Here is a 22,048-nt window from a genome sequence, read left to right as displayed (position 1 = left end):
GTAAGAAATATATGTTTAGTGTATTTCATTTCAAGAAGGGAATTATTGTTCCTCATTTTACTACTAAATGAAGACGTTACATATTCAACAACTATACAAGCGCACCAAGTGTTTTCTAAATAATGTATTGTCGTGACCAAGCAAGCGTAATTATATGTTTCCTTTATTTACCAAATGCATTTTCTATTTTTAATAAAAATTTTTCAATTATAACACTTTTTTGTTAACTATAAGAGAAACACACATTAACTAAGTTAGCATACGTTCAGTTTAAAAAAATTTTATGTTTGACGGGGATAAAGTAATGAACATATACATTTTGGTACTCAATGTTTATAATATTATACGGCATGAATGGAAACCGGTATTAGGTAATGAAAATACTTATAGCATTCCTAGTTGGTCATGTAATTATTTGGCCAATGAAGTGAGGTTTTCTTAGTCAGTTTAAAGAAAAGACTTTATATAAAAAGTTTATATAAAAAAAATTTCAACTAGAAATAAAAAGAGAATTAAGCACATTGATTAGATATGAATCGCTTTGAGAGGTATTGGTGTAACTGAGTAAGAGATAAAATTAATTAAGGGCCATGATCATTTATCAATTGAGTGCTTTGATCATTTAGTAATCAATCCAACATAAATATTGTTTCTGAATACCACAATTTTAGGCAGGTAAATTTAGAACACTAGAACATTTTTTATCCTTTAATGCAGTGGTTCCCAACCTTTTGTGTTTGGCGACCCACTTCCAAATGTTTTTTTCAAATTCGCGACCCAGATGACACATTCTCCATATTTGACCGAGTCGAAATAAGTTCTTTTTTCTTACTTTGAAAAAACATCAAAGCTTTATTCAAGCATTCTGGATGTTTTGTTGAAATGTGCCTCTGAAGTTTTGAAGGCTTCATACTTTCGTTAGCCAAGGTTTTGAAACAAAGTACGCATTGTGGTAAAGGTTCTTCTTCCGTACCTATGAACGTAAATCCATATTGAAGGTATTCAGGACAATATTTTCGAAACATTTTTTTCCCTTTCTTAACATTTGAAAATACTCGAGGCACTATAACGTCATTGCTAGTAGACGGACGATTAAGCTTACCTTCATCAGTAGATTCCAGTTTTCTCTTAACACAAAATCCAGTTTTCAGCAAATTCTCCATCGTAAATAGATGTAACAGTCACTACTTTAAAAAACGCCGCGACCCACCGTTTGGGAAACGCTGCTTTAATGGTAAATAAATTATTTACTTACAAAGGTGTTACAAATTGATGGAAATTAAACACTCGTATGAATTAAATTTAAATGATTACTCAAATCTAGGCTACAGACTATACCCCCTGTACAAAATATAACGGCAATCCTTAGAGTTTACAGTAGTAAAGTAAATAAGTGGGTTTTACACGCTTTTGACCTTTCCAAAATAACACATTTAAAATACCATGTATATATTACTTAACTAGACTTTGCATTAACTATTCCAGCGGCACTTAAGGGCAGGTCTTTTCCTCCATGAGAAACCTTTCCTATTGAACAAATTTATTCCAACCATCCGCCAATAAGGCTCTCTCTACATACTCGCTTGGCAGTGACCTGCGTTCACAAGTGGCTTCTCATTATACTTAGAACCACATTATACTTAGCACTTTACTACAAATAACTACTCTTTAACGTAATTTTAGCATTCCAATAGAAATTGTTTTTAATGAGAAAAAGTTTAAGTATACATTGTTTATAATGTCTTGACCATAAAATAAAATAATAATTAAATATACTCTTCCGCTTAACAATTGTAAGTATGGTGTAACATAAAACTTTAGCGCTAAATAAAACAGAACATTAAAATGACTTTTTACTATTAACAATATTTTATCCCAAGCAAATAACCCTATTAATATTTTCATTTGATTCAAACAAGGTACTCATTGTCAAAAGATAGATGATATCACCTTGGATGGCAAAGTTGTGCAGCACACTACAAATAATAGCCCTTTATATCAAAACACATGTAGAGATATGATAGTATTTATTGTTTTAGGGAATATTTCTGACAAGAAGCATATGTGATAAAGTGGTAATGAAGCATATATCTTGTTTTATCCTTTGAATCTATAGGTTAAATTTGTGACCACTAAATAAATGAGTGTATTTTATCCAGTGAATGTAACTTTGTTAAAGTTCTGAAGAATTTAAATTCAGTTCTATTTTAAAATTAATACATATATAGTTACGGGTAAGTTACTACACGTAACAAATTAAATGCTCACGACTTTTAAAGTGTGAACATCGTAGTTTATAAAACCATGTTTGTACTACGATCCTGTTGCATACTTGATACCCTCTGCATTGAGTTTAGTTTTTTAATTGTTTCTGTTTAAATAATATACTCTACTTTTTGCATGTTATAGACGTTTCGAGAAGTAGAATATTAACTTATTATTATTTCAGCAACAAAAATTATACAAACATTATTTAGAACTACAACATTTGGATTTACTATATGTAAGTAACATTTTCCGCTATTTCGTATCAGTGTTACTAAAGAATGTTTTCTGCCTTGTGTTTATGTTCAATTATTAGCTCCATTACGTGTCGTTATCTATTTCTTCCACAGGTAAGATAATTAAAATAAATGTTAAAATAAACATATTAAACTAAAGCGTTGTGCATTCATATAATATACCCCAACATATGCCAAGAATAATAATACGAGTATTAGATTACACTATGTAGGGACTTGCGTGTTAACACGTTTCTGTAAACATTTACGCAATTTGTATGAGTTATATTGTGTCATTAACATAATTTTTTAAGGGAACAACTTCATGTAATATTGAATAATCTCATTTTGTAAGTCTCTTTATATACATTTGTTGTAATTAAAATTTTAGTATATATAAATATATATATATCATACATTGTTTATACATGACTATCATCCAGAAAAAGAATATATGCTCCTTTCCTAAGTAAGTCCGGTTTATAGAATAAGATATTTAGTTTCCAAAACTTACAAGCACTTGGTTTTCATTCATGTTAATCCTCTTACTTCAAATGTATGGGTGGAGGTAGTTTAAGAAGATTGAAAACCACATCTATGGTATGGAAAGCAGATTATTTCCTTTATACATCCAGAGTAATAGTATCTCGCTGCTGCAGTCAAAACTTCAATGCATTTCAATTGATAATATTACTTGATTTTTCAAATTTAAAGCTCTCATTACTAGGTAATTATGCTGATAATCAGGAGGTAATTAACCAGATATTTTTTCAAACGTTACGCATTGTAATTTTGGCACTTACACGGTCTTCAATAGTCACTGAAAACTTTTCATAAGGCATAATAAACCATTAAAAAAGCATTAAGCAGTTAGCTTTGTTAAATACCTTCTAAGCCTTAAAGAAATTAAACAATTAATAAGTTATTAACTAAAATACTTTTGTCTTATAAAAAGGTTAATGGATGGTGCATTGACTTTAGCACATATACTTAGAGGCATACATTATGTTTATGTGACTATTATGTGTTTGGAATATTCACTTAATTGATGAAGTTTTTTCTTGTATATTAATGTAGGATGGGTATAAATGAAAGAATGAAAGGATAAAAGGGCATATCGCCGAAAATGTTTAGCTTGGCATAAGGTAGTTTCAAACACATAAATTGTATAGAAATATTTGTCACTAATGAAAAAGTATTTAAGCTAAAGCATTGAAATTTGCCAGAAATACGAGTATATCCATATTGTGAGTATACTAATGACAAGAATGCTAGTAAAAACGTATGCTATGAACGATGCATTAGATGAACAGGTTTATAGCAATGGGTTGTGATTAGTTTAAAGTGATTTTATTCAATTTAGCTTTAGAATTTGGATGTTACTCTACCGCATTGTATTTATCAGCCTTTTTATTTAGTTTAGTTAGAAATTAAGTATTTTTGTAGTATTATTACTAAAGTTAGTCTTAAAAACAGTTTTTACTTAGAACACGATTGGAAAATTAAGGAATTTTATTTTTATGTTTTATTGGAATAGGCATAAGATATTTTTAAAACAAATTTCATTGAAAATAACACGATAGGAAAATTAAGGAATTTTATTATTATGTTATATTGGAATAGGCATAAGATATGTTTAAAAAAATTAATTGAAAAGAACAGTTGTATACAATTTTTATTTCATAAGAAACTTTTCCATTTTATCCAAGGATATTCCCGGGTTATTTCATCCTTACACTGCAGTACGTTAAAATGGATTGAAGCTAATTAAAAAAAATAATTGACCGGCTTCAAAAGTAACGAGATGCGATAAACTCATCGAGAGAAAAAACGCTACACCCTATTATAATACTTAATAGTAGAATGTATTCTGTTATAACACGATAACTCAATGTATATCTACAAATGGTAATGCCACTTAATCCAGTTTATTAAGGAAAAATTATATATATATTTCTTAGAATTTGTAATACATGTTAGGTGACACAGTAAAAAGATGTTTAAAATAATATTTTAGTTTTGTAATATTCCATCGTATTTTTTTTTGAGATATCATTATATTTTATATTTTTCAGGTTTCTAAAATTTTGTTTGAAATATGTTTAATTATTTTTTTTAATAGATCAATAATTTAATAGTAAAACTGTTTGTAATAGTAATGCTCTTTTAATTTAAATTAATCAATTTCTAGAGCTTATATTTGAGTCCTAATACATTAAAAGGAAAACTGTCCCTTCCGAGTCGTATTAGGGAAGAAAACAAGAATGGAGTGGACTAGAAAATGGAAGTCATAACTCGTGACAAGGGCAGTAAGTTAGGTAGCATCTTGGAATAACACGCATATTTTATTCTGTTTGCTTTTCGAAAACACTCGTAAACTATAGAATCAAAATGAAAAATTATGAAAACATATCATTCACGTAATGTTTTAATTATGTTTATTCCGTCATTTATTTTTCAATTTTCTATTGTTGATAAAACTTGCATTATACATGAACTAATTTTAAAATATCTATACTGAAAATAATAATAAATTTACTTACATACAATTAATATTTTGAATGTTTACTAGTACTTCTGTGCCTCTTTAATTCCAATTATGCATGATCACCTGTATTACAAAAAACACTTTCTACTAGTTTATATTTGGAAAAAAATTATATTATTGTTCCCCAAACATATGCTGTTGGTCGGTAGGTTGGTGTGAGTTATGACTAATGCTACTGTATTATAGGATTAAATGTGTTTCAACCGTTTGCAGAAACATAGAGGTGTACTTTCTTAAAGAACTAACGCGACTTTTAGTAAATGATTCAGTTTTACATATACTAACTTTTCATATATGCACAACTTGAAGATTCTTGAAGATACAACTGGCAAAATTCTTCCACGTTTATTAAACTTTTGCCTTTATATCTAACATTTTTTATTTGTAACAGGCATCTTATCATCGAAATTTAACAATGACTTTCCACTTTATTACTTTTAATTTTAACCGTAACACGCTGAATGTTCATATGACTGGACTCAATTTGTTAAATGTCATGGTTAACAATAAGAGAAATCTTAAAATCTTAAAAAGAGAGAATCCCTAACACACGAAGTTACAAAGGGTATGATGCAGGGAATTAAAAAGAAACTGTTTGAATAATAGCAGTTTTCAACGATTGAAATAAAAATATGTTTCCTACACTAACGCTATGTATGAACATTTTTATAAACAATCAGAGGATAAATTCGTGTTGTTTATATAAATGAAAAGATAAACACCAGAATTAAATAATTCAAATATATATATAAATAAATATATATATATAATATATATATAATATATATATAATATATATATATATATATATATATATATATATATATATTTATATTTATACACAGACTAATTACTTCTATAAGAGTCGCTGTATATCTTTTTTCTTAATTGACGATATGGATTTTATGATGGTGGATTAAACATATTATACGGTAACTCCACACTTAATATCCATATCCTTAAAAATAAATAGTTTTGACTGTATTGTTTCATTCTACGAAGGATGCTAATCCGTTTTAAGTTATCTAGTGCTCCCTTAGCATATATGGATGTAATATATTTGAATAAATTTTAAATGTAACCAAATTATGGAAAAAACTAACTAACAAAATAATAAGAATAATAACAAATAGGGTATATAGTGCTGGTTCTGAATATATTAAACCCTAAATAATTCAGTGACTTCCAATATATGCGGGATATGTGGACATATTACTTTACCTCTCGTACCTCCTGCAGTTCCATAGGTTGTTTTTTGCGCCCAATAAAGATTGTGTTTTTGCAGTGGGCAGCCATTAACTTAAATATCCAATTGAAATTTTAGGGCCAAATTTTGCTGTGAAGTCTTAAATTAATTTTACACGAAAGAGCACGGTGATTGGTTCAGTGATTGACTTCTGTAAACTTCAATTCCAACAAATCCCAGAAATTATACCTCAAAGAATATAAATTTTCAACAAAATAAGCGTTAACTAAGAACAATTTATGTTAAATTAATTAAAATGGTGGGATAAGAGGAAGAAGTAAATGAACCTGTTTTGCATACATGGTACAAAATCTTAATAATAAAATGTAGAAGTGCCCCAAAACATGTGTCACGTTACAGCAAAAATGTAATACAATTGCAAATTTTATCGCGCTATATGTGTTCTATGTCGCATGTTTAAAACTGTATAAATCTCAGATAACGCTGGTAAATTATGTAACGTATTAGTAACTGTTCCATTTCGTTTGTTGGTCGTTATTATAAAAGTGTATAGTTATGTACGAAGAAGACCTAAACACTTATATTCTTCAACAAATACTTTATCGTCTTTCTCAACCGGTAATCTAAAACAATTTCCAATAAACGTTTTCAGTTGGACGAATCTAATAACTTGTGAGTCTTCTGGCAACGAACAGCTGAGCCGCAGTATTATCGACTGGTCACAGGCAGCTCCAGTGAAGGGTGTGTCAATAGTGAAGGCTGACTCAGCCACTCTAACAAGACTCCTCGATACGCATCATCTCAGTGATTTATGGCACTCTATTTTACCTTCTTATTGTTTAATATATTATCAATATAATATTTAACATACCTAATATGGATCTAAATAGTTACTTGTGCACATACTTGAGCTATAGCATCTCATCGTGTAAAATATTGGATTACTTTGTAAAAGTGTGTATTTTTTACAGTAAATAAGTTGCTAATCTTTCACATGGCCAGAAAAATAAATTGTACTATAATAAATAATACTGTTGAATAAAAAAATACTCCTATCTTCGTATACTCTTCCTATACTTCCTATAAATTAATCGGAATCAGGACCATAAAATAAAATACTTCAGTGTGGTATAGCTCAATTCCTTCGTAAGATATTTGCGAACAGACAGAATGACAAAGTCACAACAAAAGAAATATTTACATAACTGACAATAGAGAAAACATGTCATCATACTAAAATGTGTATTTAAATAGTGTTGAGGCAAATTCCATTGTTGGACTTATACAATCATAAAACTCATTTATATCTAGATATAAATAGAATAAACAAATTAGTGTCTTGGAGATATCTTACGAAAATTAAATATTTCACGATATAGCTTAGCACATGATACATTCATCTTTTTGTTCATTAATTTAGGTTTCATAGCAGTGTTCAAATAACGCAAACGTTTTTGTGAACTAGACAGAGTTCTACAACGCAAGGGCGTGATGAAATAAAAACTTGTTGCCCACTTTTTAAATTGAGTTTCAAACTCTAATACTTTATTTTACACTAGAAATAAAAATCTCTCGCGTGAATAAAAACTCTGTTTATAAATTCTTTATTCAGATATTTCTACTACAAAATATATAAACCGATTTCGTGTCAAACTTAAATGACTCCTTCAAGAAACTTAAATTACTTATTTTCCCAGTTATTACTGCAACGTAAACTATTCAACTTTGGAATCACTTTACCAATTGAAGACGTCAGGGGAAAAACAGGCTCAGTCCATTTTTTTCAAAATACGTTTTTTTCTATTTATAATAAAATTGAACATTGTTAAACATATCTATACATCAATTTTGGGCAAAAACAAGCTCAGTCCCTAGTAATAAGAATAAGAAAAATCCACGTCCTGGGGAAGAACGAGCTTAGTCCTACTTTTGTGGGGAAAAAAAGGCTCAGTCCAGCTGAGAACTGTGGGAGTGGGATCAGCTGATCTGTTTATTTTGTCTTTCTTGGATTGGATTGGTGGTGTTGTTTTAAAAGTTAATCCTGTTAACATGTTCACTCTGTTATGATTGTAAAGTTCCTCTGCAAGTGAAGATAGTAAGCTTATGTTTTTATGTTTGTAGTTGAGCTAAAGAGGGAAATGTGATGTAGGCTAATTTTTTAGTGAATGTGTCAGAACAAGTGCAAATTCAACATAACCTCCAAACATTAGTTGTGTGAGTAGCAAGATAACTGTAGATATATTGCTTAGGCCTTGTATATTTAAGTTATTGGCATGGATAGTGGAGAGGACGATATTCCTCAAGTGCAATGCCTTGCTGCAACAAAGCAAACCAACGAGCAGCTTTCAAAAAAACGGAAAAAATATGGCAGGATGTCGGCTGTGAGTAAAATGCTAAAAATTCAAAGCCATGAAATGGGCAGTGACTGTCAGTGTTTGCGTGGCTGTTTCAGACGAGTAAATGAGACATCTCGGAATAAGATTCTCTCCGACTTTAATCTTATGAGGTCACATGATGAACAAAATAGCTATTTATGTGGGTTAATAACTGTCATACCTGTTCAGCGTAGAAGGCCTAGAGTAGAAAATGCTAGAGAAAATCAAGCATCTTATGCCTATAAAGTACGAGTATTGAAAGATAACATGTTAGTAGAAGAAAGCATTTGTCGTAAGGCATTCATTTCTATTCACGGAATTTCCAAAGCCAAAGTTGAGTTCTTGGTTAAGAGTCTTAAATCTGCTGGCACATCACCAAAGGACAAACGTGGTAAACATTTAAATAGGCCACATAGAGTATCTAATGAAACTGTAGATCTTATACGTGATCACATACAATCATTTAAAGGAAGATCATCGCACTATAGCCTCCACAAAAGTAACAAAACCTACCTACCTGAAGAATTGAATGTTTCGAAAATGCATCAAATGTTTCAGACAAAATATCCAAATGCAAAGGTATCATATGAAACATATAGACAATGTTTTTGCAGTGACTTTAACATCAGTTTTGGCTACCCCAGAACTGACACTTGCAGTAAGTGCGATGAACTAACGGCCAAAATTACAGGGCTACAGAAACAATTAAAAAATAACAGAGAATCCGATGATGTTGCTAACATTAATAAGGAAATAACTTCTCTTGAAAATGAAGCAAAACTCCACAAAATCAAAGCAGATGTGTTCTACAAAAGGAAAACACGTGCCAAACAATTATGTAAGCAATCAGTGGAACATGAGGCCATAAGTATGGACTTTGGTAAGAATTTACAATTGCCGAATATTACCACTAATGACATCTACTACAAGCGGCAGTTATCAATGTATGCTTTTAACATACATGAGTTGTCTAGTGCGAAAAGTATTTTTTACCTATATCCTGAGACTGAAGGAAAGAAAGGGAGTGATGATGTTTCTTCTTTCCTACACAATTTTGTCTATGAACATCTGGATGAAAAAATTAGACACCTTCACATATTCTGTGACTCTTGCTCGGGCCAGAACAAAAACTTCACAATGATAAGATTTTTACATTATCTTGTTTATGAAGCAAAGAAACTTGACTCCATCAAAGTAACATTCCCTGTGCGTGGCCATTCATACATGGAATGCGACAAGAATATGGGGCTTGTCAACACAAAATCTAAGGCAGAACTTCCTTCAGATTGGATTGAAGTTTTTGAAAATGCTAGAAAGAACCCTTTTCCCTTTAAAGTTGTGAGTATTGACAATCAATTCTGTAGACAGTGGACAAAATTCTTGGACACATTATATATGAAAAAATGCCCATTTGCTACCAGGACTATAAAGGAGCTTAAAATTTCCAAGGAAGGCAATGGTAATGAACAAAAATTGATGCTGAGGAGTTCTTACTATGCAGCGTGGGACAAATGTTCAATCCTGCCAAAGAAAAAAACCCATTCTTCAACAGTATGTGCTGAAAATGAATTTCTAATGCCAGAAAAATCTTATGATGGTAAGTGAACATTTTAAAGAACCTAATTTAACTGTTAAACAATTTTAACTTGCTAGGCCTTATTGCAATTTATTATTTTGTTACAGGTCCACTGCCTATCAAGAAGGCCAAATACAATGACTTGAAAGATTTAAAGATATTTTGTAGTAGTGCTGCCCAAGAATACTTCACCAATCTTCCCCATTTGGATGAATAAAATTAGGGTCTTAAATGAAGCAATCCAAATTAAATTATATTTTCAATGTGCTAAGTTTTATATGTAAAATAAATATCTGTATTATTTTGGACTTGGGTTTGTGTTAACTATCCTAGTCTCAATCCTCGTTTAGTACGATGGGGAAGAACAGGCTCAGTCCGGGACTGAGCCTGTTTTTTCACTGTAAAAACTGTACTTTAACCAAATATTTTAAAAACGTTGATGTTAATATTTATTTTTTTTTAAATACACTATTAAATAGTGAAATTAAAAGAGTTAAATATTAACAATAGCATTTAAAAAATAACCTGACCTTAAAACTAACTTAGAAACTAGACTTTAAACTTTAAAATCTATTTCCTGAAAAGTTTGCAAAATGTGACTGAGCTTGTTTTTCCCCTGACGTCTTCAATTGTGATTGTTTCCATTGTATTGCTTCGGGGACTTGGTGTCAAGTAATAACAACAATAGCGATCGCGTGATTAGCCACTTACAGAAAGACGCTTAGTAAATTTCAATGTTCCAATCACTAAATACAATGAGGATTGTTTCATCCGTTTGTTTTGTGTTACAGTTAAAATTTAAGCATCAGTCACTATATTATTAGTTATGCGATCTAAGAAACGTTCTGTAGCTGTATAGTGTTTTGGCAGAAGAACTGATGAATACGTTTAAAAAAAGTACTCTTGAATTTCTCAATGTTTGTACACACAAGTTGTGTAGAAGATTAGCTGGACTTTGAGTCGGCTCTTTGGCATTAATTGTACATTTCGTGTTAAGTAATGAGTAATACAGGAATCCCTTTAAAAAAATTCATTTTTTTACAAAAATATTTTGTTTTACTTTCGAAATCTTATATATATATTTATTTGAATCGTAAAAAGTGAGGGCCACGGAGCCCTCACTTTTTACGATTCAATTATTTTGTATTTGGCCGTTTCTTTCACATATGTGTTTAAATAACCAAACTAACATATGATCGGAAGACCAAATACCTGTCAAATGACTTTTATTTACATTAATTAAATTTGTATAAATGGCAATAGCCGAATTTAATTTATTTCAATAAACATTGAATCGCAAAAAGTACTTGCTCCGCCGGGACTCGAACCCGGATCTATCACTTGCCGGGTGAATGTGCTACCATTACACCACAGAGCCCTCACTTTTTACGATTCAATTATTTTGTATTTGGCCGTTTCTTTCACATATGTGTTTAAATAACCAAACTAACATATGATCGGAAGACCAAATACCTGTCAAATGACTTTTATTTACATTAATTAAATTTGTATAAATGGCAATAGCCGAATTTAATTTATTTCAATAAACATTGAATCGCAAAAAGTACTTGCTCCGCCGGGACTCGAACCCGGATCTCTCACTTGCCGGGTGAATGTGCTACCATTACACCACAGAGCCCTCACTTTTTACGATTCAATTATTTTGTATTTGGCCGTTTCTTTCACATATGTGTTTGTATATGGCTATTGCCATTTATACAAATTTAATGAATGTAAATAAAAGTCATTTTACAGGTATTGCAAAACTTTTCTTGCATAGTCTACACCTGAAATGACCAAGACAATTTATAGATTAACTTTAATAATATCTGATATTATTTTATTATTCTGTGTATAATACGTAAAAAAAATTGATAACGAACATCGGGAGCCAACAAATACATGCCTACAGAGTATGAGTGTGATCATATCTTGCAATTAAAAGGACTTGTTTTGTTTTAGTGTGGGTTTACATCAAACTTTTCGCGTATAAAAGGATTGAGTGATTGGAGTTATTCAACCACAAATACAAATCCTGTGTATTAAAACAAGTCAGACCCGGTGATTGAAGTACTCTTCACAATAATAGCTCGGCCATGCAGTGACGCCCTTGAATTGAAGCACACTTAAGTTCAATAAAATATCTGTTTTTATTAAATACATAAATGGATATTTAATTAAACAGTTATATTCCACATCACTACTTCAGTTTTATTTTAAATTCAATTTGTATACTTCGATGAAAATAAAACCTCTTTTAGAGCTAGAGCACTATTGTTCTATACATTTAACATAAATTAATTGAATAAACACATTTCGAAGTATTGCTTTATTCGGTAGTGCTTAAATATTATTTTTGAATCAAAATTTTCGCCTTGCCCTATGCTAGAAATTATTAAAAATTTATATTTCAGCAACAATCACATCATGACATCTATAACCCATTAAAAGTTCGAAGCCCATCGATTGTAGACTATTTAATTTTTGAAGAAGATTGAATATTACTTGTAATTTTCAAGGCTAGAAAATGTATTATATAAAATGGCCAGTAATTATCCGGCTTATTATAATATTTTTTATCCTAAATTAAAACCTCCAGTTCATACATTAATAATGCCCACCGTTTTTAGATTATTTAAAGTTTGAAGAAGTGTGAATATTACGTGCAATTATCAAGGCTAGAAGAAGTATTTTATAAAATTTCCAGTATATATCCGGCTTTTTAAGAATATTTTTTATCCTAAATTAAAACCTCCCGTTCATTGCGAACATGGTCGAAATATTCCCTAAAAATCGGAAATAAATATTCCCTAAAAATATATAAATATATATACATATTTTTGTTTATTTGAAACCAATTTATATAAAACCTTACTTAAATTTAAATATACATCGTAGTGTTTTGGCAATAGGCCTTAATATAATTCATCGCAAAAGCTTCTTTTAAATTCTGTTTACAAATCATGGGTGTGATTCGTAATGTCGAAAGTGTTTAAAAATATACACACTTAAACTGTTATCGATGGAACTCAAATATCACGTGTGCTTAAAATAATGAATGAAATGAATGAAATGAAATTCTCTTTATTTTTTTTCAGGCGAAGTTAGGACTACATAGTCCTTTCTTACACTTAACCTATTATTAGTATATGTAAGTACAAGCCATTTGTAATCTTCAAAATAAAAACAAATCTCTTTAACAAAAACAAAATTGCACTCTTAAATTTATACTGTGTATAAAATTAATACTTGATTACAAAATAATATTGATGATACTTTTAAACAAAAATTTAGTCAAAAATATACAATATTACAATATTAAAACATTATATTTTATTAAAATTATTTACTTACACTCACACATTCATTCATTCTGTCTGCAACAAATCATGACTAGCAATCCTCGGGCACCACGGCCGCGGACATCCGCTGCAAAAGATACAACTTAACAGCCGAAGCAAACCGATCCCGGCTCTCCAAGGATTTTAAAGGATCTGGAAGAGAATTCCACAAACGGCAAGCAGACACTACAAATGATTTATTAAAGACAGTCGTTCTGTGGTGGGGGATTCGCAACGTCGACGAGCCAGTGCGGGTGTTCCTTACGCCTTCTTCAATAGCAATGAACTTAAAATCGTTTGTAAAGTATTTTGGAAACCCGGTTTTAAGGATAGAAAAAAGTAAAATTAGGATTCGGAAAGCTCTTAGATCTTGCAATTTTTAACGTTGACATTAGTACATAATAAGGTGAGATATGCTCATCTCGCTTTAAATTAAACAAAAATCTTAAACAATAATTTTGGATTTTCTGCAATCTATTATTCAAAACCACAGTCATGTCATTAACCACGGCACAACAGTAGAGGAAGTGGGGAAATACGAGTGATTTAATTAGTAAAAGCTTTATGTGGTGCGGTAGAAATCGTTGCATTCTTTTCAGCGTATGCACTGCTGCAAATACCTTTTTACAGGTATCTACAACGTAGTCGGTCCAGTCCAGCGTTTTCGTAATTGTCAATCCCAAACTTCTGACACTACTACAGTATTGCTACAGCCTCTCCGTTTACCAATATTTCACGTACATTGTTAAAGTCAATTGTATTCAAAAGTCTAAAATGCCCAATTATTATGGGTTTTTAGTTTTGTCCGAGTTGAGTTTCAGTCCCGTGCTTTTCAGTCCAAAGTACAATCTGTTGAATGTCCAAGTTAATGTTTTCAATAGTTTGGTTTAATGTTACTAACACTGCAGTGAGCATATATCTGTAAGTCATCAGCATAAGAGGTGAAACTTCGTATGTGTCAGTACCTTGCTTATATCGTTAACATATAGTGAAAAAGTAAGTAAAAGGGCCAAGAATGGATCCTTGTGGAACACCACACGTAACAGGCTTCCAGTCAGATCTAATGTCATCAACCATAACACACTGCTGTCTTCCACCTAGATAAGATCCCATCCATGTAAGAAACCTCGGTGGAAAATCCTATATGTCTCAATTTTTCTTACTAATAAAGTGTGATTAACAGTATCGAAAGCTTTAGAATAGTCAAACTGTACTAATACAGTGCACTGCCTTTGATCCATGGCAAACCGGATGTCATCTGTAATTCTCAATAACGCAGTTTCAGTACTGTGATACTGTCGAAATCCAGACTGATAAATGTTAAGAATATTTTGCGATTGTAGAAATTGAGTAATTTGACAATGCACTATTCGTTCAAGACCTTTAGATAAAGCAGCAAGATGCTGATAGGCCTGTAGTCTTGCGGAAAAGCAGGTGATGGGATCTTGTTTAGTGGACGGATTTGGGCAATCTTCCATATATCAGGGAAAAATACCAGTTCGCAAAGATTCATTAAAAATTAAAGTAAGAGATGGAAGTATAGCGAACAAGACACGTTTCACCAGTCGAATTGATATGTCATCAGCACCAGTTTGCATTGGTACTGATTCTGTTGATTACATGCAGGACATCCAACTGCATCACTGGCTTAAATTTTGAATAGAGGATATGCACGCTCCGTGGGGGGCAGACTTTGTAATTGGTTGATGTAAATTTTGCAGAGCAACATTATTATTTGGTCGAGAAATTAATAGAAAGTAATCATTTAAATCATTCAAGGGAACTTGGACTGGGACTGAAGAGGGCTGCTTGCCAAAAGCCCAGCTTTTTCACATTACGCCACATGATCGTTGAAGACTGTTTTCTTATTAGCAAATAACGTGTTGATGTATCTCAATCTAGAATTTCGAAGGCTCTGCTTAACCCTGTTTCGGAGTCGGCGATACTGATCCATGGCCACCGCATCACCAGTCCTCCTGGCTTTCCGATAGACTGCGTCTCGTTGAGCCATTAAATTTAAAATGTCTTGAGTGAGCCAAGGCACTGGGCGCCTTTTATTCACTCGTTTTTTAAGCAATTGGAGCATGCTTGTTGAAGAGTGACAGAATCAATGAGTTTAATGTGGCAACCATTTCATTAACGGTCGACTGAGTTTTCTACAGAGTGCCATGGTGCTTGAAGTACATCTTCTAGGAAGACATCCTCATTCAAACGCCTAAAATCCCTATATTTCAAGAATCTTTCAAAAGGCTTAGGCGTTTTATAGGAAAGCACACAGAAAATAAGATCGTGTTTTGAAACTGCAGGGATTGGAAGTTGCCCTTTGTGAACAATATCATTAAGATCGCTAACTGCTATAATGTCTAATAGGGTGTGGGATTCAGCAGTGTGGTGTGTAGCGTCCAGTGGTACAATAGTCATGTTGCATACAATTAAACATAGTAGTCAGTTGTTTGTAATCATTGTTCTGTGTTTTCATGAGTAAATCAGTGTTCATGTCACCATGATTAGGACACGACTGTAGCACGGCATCAGGCCGCAATAGAACATCCTCAAAGTCAGTCAGATGTCCAATCTTAGGAGGGCGGTAACAAACTTCCCAGAAGTAGGGCATCTGAACCAGACAATCCAATTTCTAAGAACAGATATTCAGGTCTAGCCGAGTACTCCTGAGGTGAAGCATCCAGTAATTTAACCCTTAAAGTTTGTTTGGTGTATACCGCAACACCTCCACCCCCTTTATTGATTCTGTCGTTTCTGTGGAGAAACGTATCCACTTATTGATACCTCACTACTGGGAATACTCGGCTTTTAGCCATGACTCTGATATTAAAATAATGTCAAAAGTTTGCTGCCGAAATATAGCACTGATATCATCCACGTGCCCCCTCAATGACTGAGCATTAATATGGGCAGCTTTTAGTTGTTTGGGATAAGGGGGGACAGTTCATGTAGCAGGACTTGAGCGGTATCAGGCGGAGGAGTGGATGGGGGAGGTGTAGGAGAAGCCGGGTCGGAGTCACTGTCAGCCGCGGACATCCCCACAGCTGAGCCGCGACCGCCGCGCGCCGCCCCGCCCACCAGACCACGCTGCTACAGACACACATACACACACATTCATACAATCCTTTCATTTCAACACAATACATCAATATGAAAAAAATAAACAAATATTCCATATTAGATGCGAAGAGAAACGAAATACACACAGCCTTGCACTCCATAGATAATACTAATAAATATATACAGTGGTACTAAAATAAAGTAGGAGAGAGAGAGAAAAATAATTGATAACTGATAAGTTGAAATACATGTATAAATGGTATTTAAATAATAAACTTTTTAAACAGAAACAAAATACTACTTGTTAAACATGAATAAATCAATAATTACGTATATTGTATACAACATAGATAAAACTCAAAATTCCTACAAAATAAATATTATATTGTTGTCCTAAAACTTAATTATACACACATATACAAACTCACTACTAAATTACTAAATTTAAAACGTACTGCATACAACCTCGCAAGAACATGGTACATGTATGCCCGCAATATATATATACAATGCCTGCTAAATACAATCCTGTACCCAAACACACAAATACACACACACAGCTCTACGCCCACACATACAATTCAAGAAAAATATTCACTCATTTTTAAGACATTAGACATAAGACATTAATCTACTATATTAAATCATTACATTTAGAATTCAATTTATGTCGTTATGGAGATGAGGAGGAGGGATAAACACTAATTGTCCAATGACCATGTAGCCGAGCCCCTTTTCCTTCTCAGAGGTTATCCAGTTTACGCGGGCCGTCTATGGTCCAGACATTTCGCGCCCCATGCTTGGCGATCGCCTGCTGGAGCAGCTCTCGCCGATGGAGCGTCAAGTCCTCCCTAACTGTCACTGGAGTCCCCTTCAACTTCTTCTTGTTATTGAAGACCTCCCTCCGTACACGGTAGCTGACAAACCTGACGATGATGGGCCGTGGTTTCGCCGGGCCGCGGTCATCAGGCCGGCGAGCAGCTCCGACGCGGTGGGAGCGATCTATGTCGGCCAGGCTAACACTGACTCCCAACCTCTCGGTAAATAATTTTACCATCATCTCATCTGTGTCCTTCTCCCTGTTCCTCCTTCACGCCAAACACCCTCAAGTTGTCGCGCCGCTGATACTGTTCGAGCTCATCAGCCCTCTGAGCCCAACCCCGATTTACAAGTGACAGCTGTTGTCTAAGTCCCGCCACCTCTGCCTTTAATAATTCTATTTCTGCCAGCGCATTTTGGACGGTGGCGTTGAGAGTGGCAGACACTGTCTCAGAACCTGAGTCGCCACGAGCTGGACAATACGCGCAAACAACGCTGTCGTCCTGATAAGGCAAAACCCGGACGGCAGCTATTGTGGAGGCCTGCCTTGCTATCAGGGCTATCTGATAAGGCCGGGGTCAGACACAGCTCGCTGGGCAGGTGGCTTTGACCTTGGACCCTGCTCCACTGCCACTACGCGTCTTGACAGGCGAATGGTTAACTGACATTTTTAAAACTTTATCAAGTAATTAATATCAATTGATAAGTAAGTTCACACTATTGTCTTACCCTTACACACCCAAAGGTCGACACAACCACTTAGTCAAAAGTCCAACAAACTCTAATAACTTTTTACCACTAAAATTTAATATTTAAGCGGAGCACAAACGAAGCACGTGTGTAGGCTACTCTATCATGATCTTATCTGCTCAACAATAATGGTATTAGTTGTTGGATATTATTTCGGTTACATTTTGAAACTTTGTCATCAACGAGAGGCGATTTAAAAATTTTAAAACAAAATTAATTTGTAGATTACCTACAATGTTGGTTGTATAAAAATCTATTTTTTTCTCTATGGTCTACCCTCTGGTTTAATGGACGTCTAATATTATCGAGAAGTATAATTTGTCTAATCAAACTATATGAAGGTTACAAAAGGTGAGAAGTAAACACTTTTGATTCAACGATTTAGTCCGTTATTAGCCAAAATAAAAATGTATTTATGGCATTAACTTGTAGAGCTTGCATGCTAATTCCCGTAAATATGCGTAAATACGAGCTTTAATCATATTAAACATCCATATATTTCATTATTTAAACTATTTCCGTCTGTAATTGATCAGATTAATTAGAAATACGCCTAAAATAATAATACTAAAAGTATTCTTAAAGTTAAATATAATAATCGATATGTTAAAAATTTGATAGTTAAATGTACCACTTCAGCACGATGTAAGTATTTAACATACTCTATTGAATTTGAAAATATAAAAGTGAATAAATTACGCGTTACGAACCTTCCTGCCCTTGGCGCTGGAAAATGCTGACCCAGCCCACATACCCTTCGAGAGTGCTTCTTAAAATAGCTTATCGTGTGGGATGCATAACATACTGTTAATAGCATAAAATCAATCATGTGTAAATTAGTTTTTGAATTCTTTACGTTCATTTTATAAACCCGATATATTAGATTACGTAATATATGCAATTATTCAGATTGAGTAGACATAATTTTGTTGTAGGCCTAATGTATACACGCATGTAACATTTTTCATCTTGAAAATTTAGTAACATGTAATAAAATACCTCTATATCTATCAATAAATCATCTTCAATGCACGAACTTAATTTATAAATATAAAATTTTAGAAAATTCATTTTTAGAAGTTTGAAAAGACAGTTGCATTATACATTTATAAAAAAGTAGTTTAAATTTAAACTTTACACTGTTTATTAAATTTTAATATTCTAAGTTGTAAATTCTATGCGTATATCATATTTTCAAAGAAAAAGTTTTTTTATGGAATCTTTTCAAATGAATTAATGTGAAAATCAAATATGTATGAGTTTTAAATAAACTCGCTCGGATTCTGATTTTGTGTACACTGTTGCTCAATTAACAGAGTTTCTTCTTTCAATATTTACCATGAATTTAACGGCATTTCCTCAGTTTGGATATTTACCTTACAATATCGTCAATTTATCAACGTTATTTATTACGTTACAAGCAGTTGCAGTACAATATTTTTTTAACTTAAAAGTAGAATCAAGAATCAAGAGATTTATTTGCCATTAAATACAAAAAACAGTACAATAGGCATCGTCAATCAAGCCCCAATAATGAAATAAAAACTCTTAACTAGTCCGAATGATAATATCACACATGTCACTACAATTCAAGTACTCTTCAACAGTATAGAAGGCTTTGATCTTAAGCCACTTGCTAACCATAATACTAAATTTCTTAGGTGGTAGAGATTTTACAGAATTTGGCAACTTGTTGAATAATAATAGTTGATGATATTTATAGCTCTTATAATACTTATTGAGTCTAATGCTAGGTTTAAACAAATTTTCTTTTTGCCTTGTGTTGTAACTATGAACTAAGGAATTTTCTTTAAAATCATCTATATTATTTTTTACATAGAATAGGTTACAGTAAATATATGCACTAGCTAGAGTCATAATGTTAAGATTTGGGAAAACCTTTCTGCATGACTCCATTGAAAACAATCCAGTAATTGCTCTTATCGCTTTTTTTTGCCATACAAAGGCTTTTTTGGCAGAGGCTGAATTTCCCCAGAGTCTAATTCCATAAATTAGATGAGTATGGAACAATCCAAAATAGCACATAATTAGTACTTCTGAACTTACACAAGTTTTTAATTTTCTCAAGAGATAGGTCACTCTTGCCAATTTTTTACATAAATTACTGACATGTTCCTCCCAACAGAGCTTACTGTCTAGATATATGCCGAGCAGCTTTACCGGCTTAAACATACTATCATCTAAGTTAATGTGATGTTTCAAAGAGAATATGATGTGTTCTGTTTTATTTTCATTTATAAACAATTTGTTAGAGAAATACCATGTTTTTGCCTGTATGAGAGCTTCATTCAGTTTTGCTTGTACATTTGGAATATTTACATCATTTTGGATCAACGTGGTGTCATCAGCATACAGTATAGAGAAAGCTGACACATTATAACTAAAGTCATTCACAAACACCAAAAAAAGAAAAGGACCAAGGACAGAGCCCTGCGGAACACCTGCATAAACATCAAGATATTCTGAGCACTCATTTTTAACAGCAACCATTTGTTTCCTATTCTTAAGATAACTTTCTATTACTGACAGTTCTTCATTTACAACACCATAATGTTTAAGTTTTTGACATAACATAACATGAGAAACATTGTCAAAAGCCTTACTTAGGTCTAATAGGCTAGTACCAACCACCAGCTTGTCCTCAAAGCTGTTTAAAATATAGTCTACAATTTTCTCAACTGCATCCACGGTTGTATGTTTAGGCCTAAAGCCAAATTGAAAAGGATACAACAAATTGTTAGTAACAAAGTATTCATACAGCTGTGCCACCAGGCAAGACTCGATTACCTTACTTAAAATTGGGACAATTGTGATCGGCCGATAATTTTCAGGACAGTTCATATCTCCCTTCTTAAACATAGGTGTAACTTTAGACATCTTTAGGCAGTCTGGAAAATATCCTACAGTAACAACTAAATTTACCAGATAAGTAAGTGGTAACAATATAACATTAATTATATTTTTAAGCAAAAAATTGGACAAACCATACACATCCTCACTATGTGAACCACTCATTTTATTGACAACACACTTTACCATTCCTTCATCCACCAACTTCCATTTAAATACATTATCAGCATTAGGCCTAGTAGAATTTGATAGCAAGTCAGAGTACACTGAGTCATTTACATCAATGACCTCATCCTGTTTATCATTACTGTCAATAGACAAATTAACAAAGTAAGAGTTCAATTGGCCAGGTGAGATTGGTATACTGCGTTTTGTTGAGCAATTAAGATTACATTCTCTTTTAGCAACAAACCATGCAGCTTTGCATTGGTTATTGGAATTACTGATATATCTATTGTTGGCAGCTACTTTAGCCTTCATGATTTCCTGCTTATAGAGTTTTTTAAAACTATTGTAAAGTATGTGATCATCTTGGTTCCGAGTAATCCTCCATTTATCATATAGAGCAAGAAGTTGCATTCGCCTATCTAGTAATTCTGGCGTAAACCAGTTTATCACATCGCATTTCTTAGATCTAGGTATCACAGATATCTTTGGGCAACTAATATTAAAATGCATGGTTAAAATATTTAAAAAACTATTTACAGCAATATTTACATCTTTGTGATACACACAATTCCAGTCAGAATCACTTAAACATTCAACTAGATTACCTAACCTATCTTGTGACATGAGACGTTTTTGGCCAACTTTCATGTCATTGGGCTTAGGTCTAATAGTACTGCCATCCCGACTATGGCTATGTTCATTGGCCAAATATAGGCTAACCCAAATACCTGCGTGATCAGATATTACTCCTTGGTTCAACAAAACTATATCTAGGTTTTCTGCAGCTAAATTAGTAGCTATATTGTCAAGGCAAGACTTAAACCTAGTT

General features: G+C 32.8%; 1 protein-coding gene across 1 annotated transcript; it reads left to right on the top strand.

Moving 5' to 3' along the window:
• Nucleotides 1-8,002: 8,002 nt before the first annotated feature.
• LOC124355134 lies at nt 8,003-10,515 on the top strand. The gene is made up of 2 exons (XM_046806102.1): nt 8,003-10,228; nt 10,315-10,515. The coding sequence occupies exons 1-2, from the start codon at nt 8,530-8,532 to the stop codon at nt 10,422-10,424; spliced, it is 1,809 nt and encodes a 602-aa protein (XP_046662058.1). The 5' UTR covers nt 8,003-8,529; the 3' UTR covers nt 10,425-10,515.
• The last annotated feature ends 11,533 nt before the right edge of the window (nt 10,516-22,048 follow it).

The sequence above is a fragment of the Homalodisca vitripennis genome, chromosome 2 (assembly GCF_021130785.1).
Source record: "Homalodisca vitripennis isolate AUS2020 chromosome 2, UT_GWSS_2.1, whole genome shotgun sequence".
Classification (NCBI taxonomy): domain Eukaryota; kingdom Metazoa; phylum Arthropoda; class Insecta; order Hemiptera; family Cicadellidae; genus Homalodisca; species Homalodisca vitripennis.
This window is presented reverse-complemented; position numbering and strand designations above follow the sequence as displayed.